General features: G+C 49.0%; 1 protein-coding gene across 1 annotated transcript in view; it reads right to left on the bottom strand.

The window, feature by feature from the left end:
• EEF2K (eukaryotic elongation factor 2 kinase) overlaps positions 1 to 17,701 on the bottom strand; it is a 64,496-nt gene that overhangs the window by 17,881 nt on the left and 28,914 nt on the right. Inside the window, exons 3-11 of the mRNA XM_045047418.1 lie at positions 14,221 to 14,321; positions 10,767 to 10,827; positions 9,370 to 9,407; positions 8,839 to 9,010; positions 4,804 to 4,953; positions 4,121 to 4,253; positions 3,740 to 3,867; positions 2,823 to 3,024; positions 1,341 to 1,408 (exon numbers count right to left, since the gene is read on the bottom strand). Coding sequence (XP_044903353.1) covers positions 1,341 to 1,408; positions 2,823 to 3,024; positions 3,740 to 3,867; positions 4,121 to 4,253; positions 4,804 to 4,953; positions 8,839 to 9,010; positions 9,370 to 9,407; positions 10,767 to 10,827; positions 14,221 to 14,321 — 1,053 coding nt within the window. The remainder of the gene's footprint in view (positions 1 to 1,340; positions 1,409 to 2,822; positions 3,025 to 3,739; positions 3,868 to 4,120; positions 4,254 to 4,803; positions 4,954 to 8,838; positions 9,011 to 9,369; positions 9,408 to 10,766; positions 10,828 to 14,220; positions 14,322 to 17,701) is intronic.

Below are 17,701 nucleotides of genomic sequence, written 5' to 3' on the forward strand. Positions count from 1 at the left end.
TCAGAATCTCTAACTTCAGTCATTTGTCTACCAGTGTTCAGTTCTGGCCATCTCTGCATGTCACCTGCATCACTATTCGGCTCACACTTTTGTTTCTTTCTTTGTTCTACTAATTAGTATTTCAAACGTACCTCTAAGAACAGAGAATAATAAAATGAACCCCTATGCACCTGTCACCTGGCTTTGTCCGCTCTTAACATTAGGTCTTAGTTATTTCAGATCTTTTAATTTTTTTTAATTTAAAAATTTAATTTTAGAAAGAGAGAGAGTTGGGGAGAGAGGCAGATGGGGAGAGAAAGAGAACCTTAAGCAGGCTTCACACTCCGTGCAGAGCGCCACACGGGACTTTGATCCCACAACCCTGGGATCATGACCTGAGCCAAAATCAAGAGTCAGACCCTCAATGGACTGAGCCACCCAGGTGTGCCTGGATCTTTTATTTTTTTTAAGTTTTTTTTTTTTTTTAATTTATTTTTGAGAGACAGAGAGTGAGCAGGGGAGGGGCACAGAGAGAGGGAGACACAGAATCTGAAGCAGGCTCCAGGCTCTGAGCGGTCAGCACAGAGCCTGACGCGGGGCTCGAACTCACGAACCGTGAGATCATGACCTGAGCCGAAGTTGGATGCTTAACCGACAGAGCCATCCAGGCGCCCTGAAATTCTAAAATGTATTCTAATTCCAGAATGAAATCTATTATAAATGGAATAAAAAATAATATCTACCTCACGGGTTGTTGAGGCATAGAGTGTCTATCAAACTCTTGAAACAGTCTTACGCTTATTTTTTTCCTTCCACTCAAAAACTCTGAAAAGCAGTCAAGAGTGAACTTTAACCTTTGGAGCGATCCCAGGGTGCGAGTTAAAGTGCACCTGAGGTCTGGGCACAGGTGACACCTCTCAAAGTCTGTTTTTAAAATTCCTGTGAGTTTTTACTTTGACACTGTAATATGTCTGCCTGAATGCAAATGCAGTGCCTTCAGCTTCTGCAGAGTCACCCAGAAGCTGTTGGAAACCTGTCCTGTTTATCCAACCTGAGGGCATCACGCTGGATTGTGCTATAAGTCACTCGTCTGAAACCCAGGACAGCTCCCTCCCCCCAGGACAGCTGTCCACACGCATGTGGCCAAACCACACCAGGGCTGAGCTTGCTCAGCATTTATCAGAAGGTTGCATTGTTGCTAATTTGGATTCCCTCTTCTGCTACCATCTCCGGGAACTGCAATGGATCCAGCTCTTCTCAGAGGGCACCACTGCCCTGGGCAGGAGGCTGAGAGTCATCCGCACTTCCCTGTGGCCCCTGGCAGTGCCCAGAGCAGACCGGGAGATCCCTCTCCAACTTACCCGGTGATTGTCCAGATGGTCATGGTCTCGGGGTACCATGTTGTCAAGGTCACTGAACACAGGCCAATCTGGGCAGGAGAAAACAGAGATAACGCACTGGCTCTACCATTAAAACTGTCTGAAAGACTGACTACAATCTAGGGCTGAACGCACCTGTCACCAGGCCTTTTCAAAAATTTTTTTGAAAATGGTGCAAAAATGGGGGAAGAAAGCTGTCAGTACCTGGAGGGCTACAGTTCTTCCTCAAGAACTTATTCAGTCTGCCACTTGCTGGCTGTGGGGTCCTAAGCACGTAGCTTCACCCCTGTGCCTCCTCAAGGCTGTAATGCAAATAACTTGTGCAACGGGCTTAGAGGCACACGTGCCTGGGCCACAGTTGGCCTTCAGTGAGGTGCAGGTGTGAAAGAAGAACGGCCATTTGTATATCTGGGGCTCAATGAGTTGGAGCAAGTTGGAGAAGCCTCAGATGGCTTAACAACCAACCACCTCCTTCCTGGTGGTTCCCAGTCTCTGTCTCCTCCCCTGAGCTTCCACAGTCAAATCCAGCTTGTTTCCATTTTTATATGGTTTTTAAGAATGGTTTTTTTCCATTTAAAATGGTTGGAAAAATTAAAAGAATAGTAATTTGAGATATGTGAAAATTACACGAAATAGAAAATTTAATGTCTTTCTTGGAACACAGTTACACCTACTCATTTACATACTGTCGATGGCCACATTCATGCTGCTAATGCAGAAGCCATAGGTCCCCAAAGTCTAAAATATTTACTCTCTGGCCTTCTAAGGAGAGCCTGTCAACTCCTGCTTCAAACTATACCCAAGGTCTTCTAGTGGAAATGTCTAAAAGGCTTGACATTTGACACTAAAATCTTCCTCTTCTGTTCCTCTACAGCGTCCCCCAGCTGAATAAATGGCCACCCCACCCTTAGAGTTTTTCAGATCAAAACCCTGGAGTCAGCCGTGCCTCCCCTCCACTTTATCGGCAAACTCTATCACTTTAACTTTGAGGATAATGATTCCGTTTTCCTCCTCTGATCTAGTCATAGGTCGTTCAGATTTCCTGATATTGAACAACTCTCAGATGCTTGCAAAAACACTATCTGATTATGACGGACTATTCTTTCAAAGACACTACCAGCTTTTGTTAATACCTTATTTAGAATGTCTGTATTGCATATTTATAAGTGGGGTTGGAATGCAGTTTTCTTTTTTTGCTGTTTTGTGAAATTTTGGTGTAAAGGTTTTGCTAGTTTCATGAAACACGCTGAAAAAAATGTTATCTAAAACAGGGCCTGTTTTTGAAGCATTTGGAAGACTTGGTCTTGAAAACTTATTAAACAAACTCATACAACCATCTGGGCCATGAATCTTTTTGATTAGCATATCTGATTTCCTAACATAAGCGAAAGCCAGTTTAGTTGTGTTCTTTCTGGTGCCTGTCCCCTCCAATCACAACTACCAGGGACCAAAAACGTCACTCACGGAGGTGGTCCAGTTTCTGGCTGTGTGGTGTGGCCGAAGACGGGGAAGAAGGGAGAGAGTCAAAGGTCACGTCACTCATGTTCTCATCTCCAGAGTTTTCTGAAAGGCGAAGGAGCAGGGGGGGGCGACTCCCAGAGAGGGTCCTTACTCGGGGGCTCCCACACTTCTCCTCTGTCCCCCTCAAGATGGTCTTGGCTGATTGCTGGAGAATTAACGGACACCCATGTCACACAGGAGCCCTCTGGGGAGAGAAGGGCTCTTCCGGGAGCGTGCTGTTTACCCAAACCCTGAGGCCCTTTCAGTCAACGGCCCCCATACATGCCTGTTTAGGGACTGGCAGGAAATCTAAAAATAACCAGTGGGGGATTAACCCAAAGGCTTCTAAGAAGGGGCATCTGGTGCAGGAGCTCAAAGCCAGCCAGCAATCCCAAAGTGTTAACCACACTCTACAGCCCTGAGCTGGGGCATACCTGCGGCCACACATCCAGAATCCCAAGCTGGTCTGTCCTGACAGTCTCTTACATCTGGTCACGGTAAAAGCGGGGGGCCTATCCTGGACACAGCAAGGTGCCCGAAGAGCCAGGTCCAGGTCTAGTCCAGCCATTTATCAACATGCCACACAAATACATGTACCACACACCTCCCTCACTATCTCTACACACTTGGGCTCTTCACTCTGGTCAAAATAGGTCCAATCAAGCAGACCCCAGGTACTGGGTTAGCGGGGACACTCGGAAGGGCTTTGTGCACTGATCCTGGGAGGAATGAGGGCCACGGATGAGGCTGAGATCCTTCTGGCCCTGAAACTCTTCAAGTAAGCATTGCAGGGCCTGGACTGCCATCACAGAGAAGCACGGCTCACTGCCTGGCAGAAGAAGGGCCCGGTCCCCCTGAGCAGGCTCTCACTGGGCACCCACCAGCAGCTTGGTGTTCTGATTCACAGTGTCCCTCTCTCTTGGTGAGAGGTCAAAGGCAGCGAGGCCCATGCTCTTGCAAATCCGGTTGCAGGCATGAGAGTAGAAGAAGAGCGCCATCCCCCGGACACCTGCGGGCAGAGCAGGGGAGTCTGGAGCAGCGCCTTGCTTTGTGACAGGGGCGGGGCAGTGCTGGGCACCAAAACCACAGAAAGGGCAGGCACTGAAGTGGCAGGGCTCAGGCGTCCCAAGCTTCCACCCCCACCATCTTGCAAAGGCCGATCTACCACCTCAGCCAGTTTCCTCGTGTGCAGGGAGAGCTGAGAGATGTGGGGGCACAGGGAGTGTGGTCTCCATGGAAACGGGCTGGCTTTCCCCACCTACCTAGGTTGCCATCTCCAAAGTCAGTGCCTTTCTCGGTGTGGATCTGCGGGTCGGTGTAGAGGTCGCCCACACCCTGGATGTCCACCACAATCAGCTGATGCCCGGAACGCTCAAATGTGAAGTGGCTGAAGGCCTGGGGGTCAGGTGCGGGGGAGACAGGAAGACTAAGGTGACCAACCACAAGAGACCAGGCTGTGGACTACGCATACACACGTCAGCCACCACTGCGGGGCTGCAACACCTCAGCTCTGCCCATGGTGGGGCCTTTCTCTGCAAGAAGAGGTTGCATATGGGGTGCCTGGGTGGCTCAGTCGGTTAAGCGTCCGACTTCGGCTCAGGTCATGATCTCACAGTTCATGGTTGAGCCCCACGTTAGGCTCTGTGGTGACAGCTCAGAGCCTGGAGCCTGCTTCGGATTCTGTGTCTCCCTCCCTCTCTGCCCGCCCCCTGCTCATGCTCTTTCTCTCTCTCAAAAAATAATAAACATTAAAAAAAAAAAAAAAAAAGAAGAAGAGGTTGCATAGAGGAAGAGATAAAGGAGGAGCCCTGTTTAATTCTGCAGGGACAGAAGCTGGCTGGCATGTCTCGTTACAGAATCTACCTCGGGGCACTCCGGGAGGCTTGAGGGCCCCCTCGGGGTGAGACCTCATGCCCACAGGGACCCGCCCCTCCAGGGGCCTCACCTGTGGCGTCAGGCGCATGTTGTCATCACGGACAAAGCCCGAGTTGGAGTTGTACTTGATGTACTTGCCCTCGATATAGTGCTCCAGGTGGAAGAGAGGCTTGCCCGGTCTGTCCTTCAGCTCCACCACGCACATCTGCATGATGTCCACCTGGTGGGAGGGGAGCAGCTCAGGCAGGAGCCAGGTGGCAAGCGCCTCCGACACAGAATGCTTGGGAGGAGCCGCCTGCCTGGGCCCCAATCCTGGCTCCATCAGTCAGCAGCTCTCTGCAGGCCAAGTGTCCCCAGAATCCACTGTCCCCTTTTCTTTTGAGAATGAAAACCCCTGTGATGGCTTAACTGCGTCTCCCCCAAATTCATATGTTCAAGTCCTAACCCTCAAAGGTGATGCTATTCGGCGGGGCCCTTGGGAGGGGATCAGGTCATGAGTGAGAAGCCTTCGTGAACGGGACTGGTGTCCCGATAAAAGTGACCACAGGGCTCCTTCGCTACTTCCGCCATGTGAGGCCACAACAAGAAGGCACCGGCTATGAACCAGGAGAGGGCTTCACCAGAATGTGACCAGGCTGGCACCTTGGTTTTGGACTTCCCAGCCTCCAAAATTGTAAGCAATAAATTTCTGTGATTTGTAAGTTGCCCAGTCCGGGGAAGCCTGGGCGGCTCAGTCAGTCGAGCAACCTCAGTCAGTTTCAGCTCAGGTCATGATCTCGAGGTTTGTGGGATCAAGCCCCATGTCTGGCTCCAAGCTGGCAGTGTGGAGCCTACTTAAGATTCTCTTTCTTCCTCTCTCTCTGCTCCTCCCCCGGCTCATGCTCTCTCAAAATAAATAAACTTAAAACAAAAAAAGTTCTGTTAGAGCAGCACAAAGGGACTAAGATAGCCCCCAACTGAGTTCCAACACAATGCACAGCCACCCAGGAGGAATGACATCACTTGGCTTCCCTTGCAGCTAGGTGTGGCCATGTGACCAAGCTCATCCAATGGGAATTGAGCATCAGTGATGATGTAACCCCAGCCTGCCCCTCCTCCTCTGGCCTTCCTGAGGCTATAGAGTGGACATCTCCCAGTGAGGTCGACCTGGCCATGTGCTCCAGGGCCACACTCTGGGGTAAGGCAGAAAAATAAGACAGAAGGAACCAGGCTTCTGGATGACTTAAAGAAGTGAGGCACCAGCCCACTCTGAGCCCCCCACCAAAATGGGACCATCAGATGAGAGAGAAAGAAACCATTTTGCCTTTCTACACATTTGTGGGTCTGTATGCTAAGCAACTAAGCAGGTGTCTTACACTAATACTGTGAACATGGGCAAGTCAGTTCATCAACTCAGTTTTCTCACCTGTGGAATGGGATCTCACACGTAGCGTGAGAATGAAATCTGCTGATACGTGAAAGAGTCTGTCAACGTTTGCTGATGTTATCATTACCAGTAGACGTAACTCTAGAGCAATAAACACCAAACTATACCCAGTGGTTCTCTCCCTACAATGGGGAATTATACACATTCCTTGCTGAATTTCTTTTAACAAGCACATGTCTAATACTGGGAAGGAAACGTGCAAGTCTTGTGAATTGTTTATAAAGTGAGGTTGGTAAGACCTGAGACACTGACTCCCCATGGCTCCCGTCCCCCACAATGACACCCACCGTAGAAGGATCCAGGTCTGGGTTTCCCAAGGAAACAACCATCCAAAGAACCGTTTGGCTGAGTCGCTAGACAGGCAGACAACAGCTATAGAGGCTGAAGAGGCCCTGAGCTGAGCGTTGCCCTAAACTTGGCCTCAGTTCTGAGAACCAGCCGAAAGGGAAGGAGCAGATGGTTCTCAGAGGTTCTCACCCCAAATGCTGGCTCCATCCCTACAAGGAAGTCTATGGCAACGCCACCTGCTTGGCCAGTGGGCTCACTACGGGGATGCGGCCGGGAGGGAACAGCCTGTTCCTTCTCAAACAACTATGTCCTTCTCCCTTATCATTTCAAACAACCACACTGTTTAGTGACCCCCTAGGGACTGTGATACAGAGTAAATAAGACAGGTAACATCCCTGTCCTTGGGGGAGAGAGGCAACCAAAATATTAACTACAAAAACAAGACTCTTTCAGATGGCGCCAACTGCTCCCAATAAAAGGAACCAAAACAAACAGAATGATGTGAGAGAGGGAGACAGCAGAGGAAGGGCTACTTCATTCAGGATGTCCTGGGGCGGCCTCACTGAGCAGGTGACATATGAGCTGAGACTTGAACTAGAAGGAGCTCATCATGCAAGGATGGAGGGGTGGGGGACACAATGATGCAGGCCGGGGGCACAGTCAGGGCAAAGGTCCTGAGGCAGAAACAAGCTCAGGAAGGAAGAGAAAGGAGGCCAGGATGGCATGCGGTGAGGTGGTCACAGCCCCCGTGGGTGGGGACTGTGGTTTCTTGTGTCTACCCCAAGTGCGCTTAACCAAGGGCCCTGCAAACAGCAGGCACTCAATAAATTCTGCTGGATTCTTGGAAGTGCAGCTCTCCCAAAGCTCCCAGGAGATAGTGTCCTGTGTCTAGGAGGTGTTCAAACAACAGGAGAGCTGAGCTGCGAATTAGGCAGGGCAGAGGCACGGAGCGCTATTTCCTCAAATGCCCATAGGCAACAGGAAATTCTGCTAGGCCTGGGGTCAGTAAACACCCTGGGGGCTCCAGTGAAGGAGCCAAATGGGCAGGGGCTTGGAAAGCCTGGATTTGAGCCCTGGCTCCATTCCTGACCGTTTGCACAGGTCACTTAACCTCTTTGAGCCTGGGGCTCCCCAGGGGCAGACATGCTATCCATTCTCCCCTCCTTCTACTTTTTCTTAGGAGCCGCCAGCCTCAGTCTACATAGTCTAGGGGAAGGACACACACCGCTGCCTCTATGGGTGAGCAGTCTCATGCCTCCCCAATCTGCATATTCCCTCCCCTGACCATTGTGATTGGCTCAGCAATAGGCACCTGACCTAATCAGAGTCAATGAAACCCAGTTCTGAGACTTAGTAGAACTGCAAAAACAAGTGTTGTCATATCCCACCAAGGTTTCTGAGAAGACAGAAAGTGAGCCTGCAGCTGCTAGTGGCTGACACATCAATACAAACAGAAGCTGCCTGTGAGTGATGCCACAAGGAAGAACACCAAGGCTAGAGATGGGGGAGATTCTCAATATCCTATTGGGTCCCGGATCCAGCCGCACCTGTGGCCAGCCCTATTTCTCAGTTACATAAAGCCAAAACTTCCTTTTTTGGATTAAATCCATTTGAGTGGGTTTCTAACACATGCAAACAAAAATCCTGACTAACAGATCCCATTTATAAATGGGATAAAAGCATTTTAATCTCAAATAACCTCCACGCTCTGGTTTTAGAAATAAATGAGTCTGCATACAGTGTACTTGGCCCATCATGCTCAATAAATGATGATCATTATTAGCTACTGTTAAAACCATAAAGGGAGGGGCACCTGAATGGCTCAGTTGGTTGAGCCTCTGACTTCAGCTCAGGTCATGATCTCACAGTTCGTGAGTTTAAGCCCCACGATGGGCTCTGCACTGACAGCTCAGAGCCTGCCTCGGATTTTTTTTTTTTTAATTTTTTTTTTTCAACGTTTTTATTTATTTTTGGGACAGAGAGAGACAGAGCATGAACGGGGGAGGGGCAGACAGGGAGACACAGAATCGGAAACAGGCTCCAGGCTCCGAGCCATCAGCCCAGAGCCTGACGCGGGGCTCGAACTCACGGGCCGCGAGATCGTGACCTGGCTGAAGTCGGACGCTTAACCGACTGCGCCACCCAGGCGCCCCCCTGCCTCGGATTTTGTGTCTCCCTCTCTCTCTGTCCCTACTCATGCTGTCTCTCTCTCTCTCTCTCTCTCTCTCTCTCTCTCAAAAATAAATAAACATTAAAAAAAATTTTTTTAAACAAAACAACACCACCAAAACCATGAAGGGAACCTGTGACTGGTACCACTGTTGCCCTGGTCTCCAGTCACTGTCTCCGGCTGCCTTGTGTGGGAAGGTGGCAGGTAGGGCTGTCACATACCTGCTTGGGGGGCTTGTGCCGATTATACTCCTCTCCCCAGAGCTTGGCCTCCATCTGTAGACGCACATCCTCGAAGTACACGTCCCTGTCCACAGACTCGATGTAGCGCTTTGCCACGTAGTTGGAGGCCCCCTTCCACTGCTGGGTGTGCAGGAAGTTGGAGAGCTTCTTCCTGGGAGGAAAGGCAGCAGAGGACCCACCTGGGCACCTGGGTTCACCAGGGACCCAGCCTGACTCACGGCACCCTTCAAAGAGCTGGGAAGGGGACCAAGGGACATTGTTAAAGGTCTCTTATCCCATATCTTTTGGCCTCCAAACACGAGCAGAGGTTAGTGGGGTATTCCATGTCCTCCCCGAGACCATCCCCATAGCCAGGCCCATCATGTGGTCCAAGGGAGAGCAGAGAGGCTTGGCCTATAAAAAGCAGAGGCCACTGTCTCAGTTTCTCAGCCAGAACTGTTGCATTGCCCCTGCTCTTAGGAGCCTGAGGGAATTCGGGCAGGGCCCCAAGAACCAGGCTGAGTCACTTACGTCCTGAAGCACTCCCTCATAGCTCCGCGGCCAAAGGGCTGAAAGACACCACACAGAGGGTTATCAGTCCCCATGCCCCACCCAAAAGCAATCCTGAGTCAGGAAGAGATTTTCCCCTTGGACATCACCCACCAAATGAATGCCTGGACCTCATCTCAATCCTAAAATCCCTGGGCCCTCCCTCCTTCACCCCAGCACTAACGCCCGACTGAACTTTCAGCCTGGAGGCTTCGGGGGTGACAAGGCCACCCTCCTCCTACCCTCAATGAGGGGAAGAACCCCCAGGGGGTGAAGACGTTATGCGGGAGACAATGCACGTTAAAGAATTTTTTGCAGCCCTGCTTTTCCGTTTTCTGTACCAGGAAAAGAGTGGAAACAACCTAAATGTCCATTAACAGTGTGATGGATAAACCCATCAGGTCTACCCTACTTGGTGGAATACTACCGGCGACGAGAATGAATATATTCTATTGTTCTCTTCTATTCTATGAAACATAGAGCTGGCCAAAACGTGTACGAACATCACAGATGCAATGCTGAGCAGAAGGAGCCACACTCAAAAGAATACACCCTGCGTGGCTCCATTTATAGGAAATACACAAATACGTGAAACGAATCCAGGGAGATAGGTTCGGGATTGGTGCTCACTGTTGGGGTAAAGGAGTAGTGACTGGGGTGCAGGTGGGCTTCAGGGGCTGCTCGTTATGTGCTGTGTTGACTTTGTGAAACTCATCAAGCCATACCCTTTCCTGAGTGTGTAATAGTCTAAAAACAGTTTTGCAAAACCATCCTCCCCCTGACAATGGAGGAAGTGCTCTATTTTCTAGTCTATTCCTTTTTTTTTTTTTACCCCCCCCCCAAAGGATGATTGCAAGCCACTTTTTACAGCTTAGGTTTAGGTGGTGGCCTGTAATTTCTGAAAACTGACATACACATCTACAGTCAACTGATTTTCGACAAGAGTGCCAAGGATCGTCTTTTGATATATGATCAATATATAAAATGTCCAGAATAGGCTAATTCTACAGCGATGAGAGAAGATTAGTGGTTGCCCAGGGCTGGGGGAGCTGAAGAGATGGGGGGCTGGCTGCTGTTGGGTAAGCACAGGGTTTCTTTTAGAGATGGTGAAATGTTCTGGAATCGTGGTGATGGCTGGATAACTCTGTGACTACATTATATAAACCACTGAACCATACACTTTAAAGTGGGTATGCAGCATAGTGTGTGAATTCTATCTCAATAAAACTGTTATAAAAAATGAAATAAGTACACAACAATATAAAGAATGCCCCGAAGTAAAAACAATAGTGAGTGTAAAGGGGAGGGAACAGGGACAGAAGTCCACTCACGAAGAATCCCCACTCAGCCCTGTCGTCACTGGGATGGGGACAGCTCACCTGAGATGCCATCTTGATCAGAACTTCATCTTGTAGCCACTCCCCAGTGACAGCATTGTACCTGCAGAGAGAGCCACCCCAGGGCACAGCGTCTGTCACGTGATCCTATTACTGGTCTTGGGATCAAGACCACTTAACCCATAGGCCCAGCTGACCTCCTAGGTCGGGTCTGTGGACGCCCTCCCTTTGGCCTCCCTGTGGCCTCCTTCCCTTTTCTCTCCAATGTGTTGCTGGGCACTTTTTGTGCTGTGGGTGGGCTCGTTCCCCATCTGGCTCCCCTGCTGGACTGTAACTCCCCAAAGGCAGGTCCATGTCCATTTTCTTTACTGCAGGGCCTGGTGCAGGTGGAGCCTTAATAAATGCATGTTGGATGAACTGACAGAAAAAATAAATATCCTTGTTTTAGCCTGTCTACACAACAAATGGCGTGTTCCAGGACAGGAAGTGCCCTTGATCTTGACGACACCTGTGTGAGGCTCAGCCAGGTAGCTGGGCCTGTGTCCCGGTATAGGCAGGGGTGTGTGTGTGTGTGTGTGTGTGTGTGTGTGTGTGTGTGTGTGTGTGTGTGTGTTGGGGTGGGGAAGCTGCAGGAGGACACCCACGGCAGAGACAGAGAAGATTCTCGAACATTTTCATCTCTCCTTTTTCAGGAATCCTCTTTCCTGCAGCAAACCTGCCTCTGGGCCTGGCTGGGCCTCAAATAGATTTGCCTGGTAGAGAGCTCCTCAGCTCAGTAAACCCCTAAATTCTAAAACCTCCCCTTAGGGCTGAGGTGTTCTTAGCTCTAGCAGAGGCCTCCCTGGCCCACCCTTCATCAGGACAGACTTGGAGGAGAGAACAGGCTTCTCAGAGCCTGAAACCTCCATGGGGAAAGACAAGCCTGGCAGGCAACCTCTCCTGGAGCTGGGGGAAGGGATGCTGGCTAGAGCTGCAACTTACTTGCAACCCGTCTGCGGCAAGTACCGTGCCCAATAAATAACGATTATTACTATTACTGTGTAGAGACCAAGGTAAAGGAAACAGTCTACTCTCACTTCCAAATAAGACTGAAGACTGAGGGTGCCAGGGTGGCTCAGTCGGTTAAGCATCTGACTCTTGATTTCGGCTTTGGTCATGAGCTCACAGCTCGTGAGTTCGAGCCCCGCATGAGGGGGCTGTGTTCAGTGAGGGGCAGGCTTGGGATTCTCTCTCCCTCTCTCTCTGCCCTTCCCTGGCTCATACTCTCTCTTTCTCTCTCTCAAAAATAGATAAGTAGACTTAAAAAAAAAAAAAACAAAAAAACAAAACACTGAAGGCTGAGAGGCACCTAGAAGTTGAGGGAGAGGGGAGATATGGGATGTCAGAAGGATCTCATTTGTTCTTCACAACCATTGACGGCATAAAGGTCAGAGTTGCTCAAAGTTCACTGAGCATTCACTATCTGTGGGGCGTTTAAACAGATCTCTTCAATTAAACTCCACAGCACCTCTGTGAGATTGGCACAATTATTGTGCCCATTTTCCAGGTGGGGAAACCGAGGCTCAGAGAGGTGAGGAACTTGCCAGAGAGCCAGGATCAGACCCAGGTCAGTTTCAGCTGGAACTCTGCTCTTAACCGGCCTTAGTGAACAGGGAATCTGTCCCAATAAAGAGGTAGCCTGCACCAGCACTCTTGAAAAACCAGGAATAGAGGAGGAAGCCTTCCAGTTTAGAAACTGCCCAGAGACTCCAGCCATCAATGCCTGAGCTCCCTCTGCCAGCAGTCACTTCAGTTAGGAAACAAACAGTTTGGCCTGGTCCCTGGTCCCCAAGGAGCTCTGGGACACACAGAGCCGGCCCAGCATGTGCGGCCTGTGTTCCCAGGGGTTTCCCTGGGTCACCTGGTGTCTTCAGCCTGGAGGCTATGTGTCACCAACCAGTCACCACTAGCCTTATAGGCAGGGAGGAACAGAGTCCATACCCTGCCCTACTAGGGTCCCCACAATGCTGACCTTGGCTGCCAGCACAGCCCCCAGTGCCTGATAGGAAGTGGGCCTCCAGTGGTAGGGAGGAAGGGCATGCCAGGCTCAGAGCCATCTCCTCACAGGGTGGGAGCAGGGACACGGTGCAGAAAGACATAAAGGGCTACGTTGTTTCTGCCTGCCTGTGTGGTATGTGATCTAGACATACCAGAATCAGAGCAAAGCTCCCTGGCACAAGACTGGTTCAGAGAAGGCCATATAACCAAAGCCAGGCCAATGGCATTCCATTATGGAACTTTTGTTTAAAAAAATTCACGAAAGAAAAGATGCTCTTCTGTTGGGTAAAATGAAATGTGAGGCTCTCAGGGAATATCTGTTCCACTGATATAAGAAAGTCTATCTGAGGTCAAAGTGCAACGCATCCTTGGAGCATCTGGAACCAGCCATGCCCGAAGTCCACATGCATGAGCCAAACATCCCCTTCCATGCTTAATGCTGTGAATTGGGTTTCTGTCACCTACATTTGAAACAGTGTTCTGACTAACTGAAAGACACTGAACTGAGAGTCAGAAAGTTAGCTTATTAACTACCTAGGTGACCGTGGGCAAACCTCTATTTCCCCCGGGAAAATTATGGGAAGTCAGGGTGTTGGCTTAGAGGATTCAGACTGGAGGGGTCCACAGAGGTCACGGGATGGGGTGGGGTGGGGAGCCGGGCTCCAGGGCAGGTCCAGGGCCCTCTAATATTATGAACAAAATTAGACATATGTGTGCAACTTTCTGAGATGACTCTCATCAGATTTTCAGTGTAGTCCCAAATGCTTGACATGATTCATATTCCAGGCTTTTTTATAAGTAAATACATATAGAGGACTTCAACCAGTGCCTGACACATGGATTTGATACATAAGGGCTACTGTTGTCATAGTTATCTGGTGGTAGTCTGTGGTTTTTGCTATTTTCTTTCTTCTTGATACCCCCAGAAATAACTCTTCTCTCCCCCTGACTTTTCAAATAGGAAATCTATATGCTCATAGCTCTATTTTGTTAATCTTCCTGGGACCAAGTCATCAAAAAGCTGGCATGCTATTTCCATGCATTCTCCTTCCCTTTGGTGGCAACTGTAGGGACCACGTGCTGGGGCAGTGGAACCACAAGACGGGAGTCGCCTGGATCCCTGAGCAGCCCCAGGGTCCCGGAGCTCTCACCCAGTTTTACTCAAGTGAGAAGTACACCTTTGCTGCATTGAGCCCCAAACATATTTGTTACAGCAGCATGTTCAGCCTTGCCTGACGAATACATACATTACAGGACCACACTGAAGATGAGATGAGATAATGCACAGCACCATAAGCACGCATAAATGCTCAAATACTGGCAGATACTATCATTATGTCCTTCTCCTTGACCTCCAAGGGTATGTAGGCCTCACTGATTATGAGCAGAAGCAGGACCCATACCCCCAAGGACTCCTTGAGGCCTGGGGCCATAGAGCACACCCAGATGAGCTGCCAACCTGTGACGTGTGGCACATTCTGTGGCAATATCCTCCAGGTGGAACTCGGCCCAGGGGTCAGGCATGTGCTTGGCCTTCTCAATCGCATGCTTCCAAGCTTCCTGCAAAAGGCAAAGGGAAGTGTTAGACCAGGGCCTTCTGGGGCAGGGCTGTCTAGCCACCTCCCACCCTATGATTTCCTAGATGTCTCCCACCTCTGGGGAGGCAGACAGCATCAGTAGTCTCAGAGAGAGACTGTACTCAGAGAGAGATGTACTCCCAGCTATCATCCTTTGGGAACCAAGTTCCCAAAAGACCCTATTTTTTCTCAAGCGGGCATGGCCTTCCTGTGGGCAGAAGTGACATATCTTTTTTTTTTTTTAATTAAGTTTATTTATTTTGAGAGAGAGAGAGAGAGAGAGAGAGAGAGAGAGAGAGAGAGAGAGAGAATCCTAAGCAGGCACAGAGGCTGACACAGGGCTCAAGCTCATGAACCATGATATCATGACCTGAGCTGAAATCAAGAGTCGGATACTTAACCAACCGAGCCACCCAGGCACCCGAGAAGTAACATATCTTAACCATGAAACCAAAGAAGAAACACAATACAAAGAGGAAAACACACACTGCTTCACCTGCAACCAAAAAGTTGAAAATAAAAATAAGACACCAATCCCCTTCTCCCCCCTTGTTCGGACTGGCAAGCATTTTAATGGCTGCTAATAATTAGTGCGGGCCAGTATGTAGGGGAAACAGGTGCCCTCACATATGGTTAATGGTCTAAACGTCTTCTTAAGGCAACCTGGCAATGTACTGAGATGAAAAACTATGAATTCCTTTATTCTGACCCAGAAATTTTACATCGAGAAATGTGTCCTAGAGAAATACAAACACAAACCTGCAAACGTATATATACAAAGCGTCGCTGTGTGCAAAACCAAATCCAACCCAAATGTCCATCCGTGGGGACTGGTTAAATGTATTTTGGTTTTATCCACTTAAAATGCTTAACAGCCCTTCCAAGTGACTGCACTTACCTACTGGTGGGAATCGTGGACCCTATCAGGGCCAACGTCACCTTTTTATAAATACTGTATAAATCATAAATATGCCCCATTTTACCACCCTAAATGAAAATCATAGACAACATAACCTTCCTAAACTCAGAATATCTCCAACCATGCCAAAGATATGTTGCCTTTATGTAAACACTGTGCTAAGTTCTGGGCTCAGACATTCCAAGGTCCTGGGGATGCAGGAAAATTCATTGCACAGAACTGTTCTACCCATTTCAAACTTTTACCATCCATACCCTCCACCTTTTCAATGCCTTAGTGCCCCTGAATCATTGTGGGGACCAAAAATGTCCCCCCAAACTTTTAAAACCTGTCGAGAAACAGGGCTTTTGGGTACTCACTGGGAAGGATGATATTATGGAGATAAGGCTGATTCTCAACAGTATCATGACACAACCCTGTTTTTTGTTTTATTTTTTTAATTAAAAAAAACCATTTACTTATTTTTTGAGAGAGAGAGAGAGAGAGAGAGAGAGAGAATGCAAGTGGGGGAGGGGCAGAGAGAGAGGGTCACACAGAATCCAAAGCAGGTTCCAGGCTCTGAGTTGTCAGCACAGAGCCTGACATGGGGTTCAAACCCACGAACTGTGAGATCATGACCTGTGCCAAAGTCAGACGCTTAACCAACTGAGCCACTCAGGCACCCCTTGTTTTTTGTTTTAAAAACCTCATTTTATGGGCACCTGGCTGGCTCAGTCAGTACAGCGTGTGAGTCTTGATCTCAGGGGTTGTGGATTTGAGCCCCACACTGGGTGCAGAGATTACTTTAAAAAATAATAGTAAAAAGCTCATTTTATTGCTTTTATAATCCCAAGGTGGAATCCTTTCCTGTCTCTTCCAAACACTCCTCCACCCACACCGGGTAGCAATCCCTTCTCCCTTTCTCTGAAGAAACTGAAGCTCTGCCCTGCAGCCTCTTTACGAATCGGTGAGACCAAAACTCCTTCCCAGGCCAGAGGCTTGAGCCACAGGGAGGGTGCTGGATGGTGGCCTGAACACTGTGTGTGGAACAGCAACTCTAGATTTCCTCACCCACCATCAGTACCCCTCAGCCACTGGGACCAGCTCAGCATCCCATGGACTCAGGCCCAAACAGGACAACACCCCAAGCATGGCCCCTGTCTGAGCCTCATGGCTGGGATCCTGCTCTGAGGAGAAAGGCGCACACGCGCGCGCGCGCGCGCGCGCACACACACACACACACACACACACACACACACACACACATATGGGGGCCGAACAGGCCAGGGCTCCCTCTCTGCAAAGTCCAAAAATCAAGGCCAGAATTTCTTTCTTCCAATTTGGAAGCTAACTCATGCTTAACAAAAACGTTAGAAAACAGAGAAGACAAAATTCCAATCTACCACATGTCGCCCACCCAGAGCAACGATCGTCAATGCTTCAGATGTGTTCTTTTCCAGATCCTTCCCATGCATGTTTTGTAAGACTGGAATCACACTGTAAATACAATTTACAGCCTTTCAGGAGAGTGGGCCAATGAGACATGGTACTTTATCTAGTGATCTGGATTCTCTTCTGGATTCCAAATGTCTGATCTGCTTACTGTAAAAAACCGCAGGGACTACAGAATGTGAAGTAGAAAGTGGAAGTTCTTTCTGACCTGTTGCTCTGAAAACCACAGTTGACAGCTGATGTAGACAGTCTGCAAGTTTGTTCTGACGCATTTGTTAACACATGAATTTAGCATCGGGTCAGGGCCTCCTGTTCCGTTCTGCACCTTACTTTTCTCCACTTACCACAGGGCCTTGGACGTCTTTCCATGCCATTTGTACAGGCAGGCTCGGTTGACCCATTTCCCTTCTATAGTTCTAAGACATATAATGTATAAATGTACCTTAAGATATTTCTCCAACCTCAGTGGATGGATATTTGTAATATTTGTATTCTCTCCAATAATTCCTAGTACAGACAGTCCTGAAGTGAACACCCTCGCATCTAAATCTTTATGCGATTGTGCAAGATCTCGGTAGGACATATTTCTTGGAAGTGTAATTGCTGGATCACATTTAAAACGTACAAGTTTGGAGTTCTCCTCCAAAAAGTTTCTCCAAAATTATACTCTAAGAGGCTGAGGACACATCACTTACATTTAAAAATTTTTTTTTCATGTTTATTTTTTTCTGAGGCAGATAGTAAAAGACAGAGTGTGAGCAGGGGAGGGGCAGAGAGAGACACACACACACACATAGACTCCGAAGCAGGCTCCAGGCTCTGAGCTGTCAGCACAGAGCCTGATGCAGGGCTGGAACTCATGAACCGCAAGATCATGACCTGAGCCAAAGTCCGACGCCCAACCGACTAAGCCACCCAGGCGCCCCCTGCACGTCACTTACATTTTTAAACACAAACGTGACATCATGAATTTACAAGTTAGCTGTAACAGCTAAGTAATCCATTGTATGGGT

This window comes from Felis catus, chromosome E3, assembly GCF_018350175.1.
Source record: "Felis catus isolate Fca126 chromosome E3, F.catus_Fca126_mat1.0, whole genome shotgun sequence".
Lineage (NCBI taxonomy): Eukaryota > Metazoa > Chordata > Mammalia > Carnivora > Felidae > Felis > Felis catus.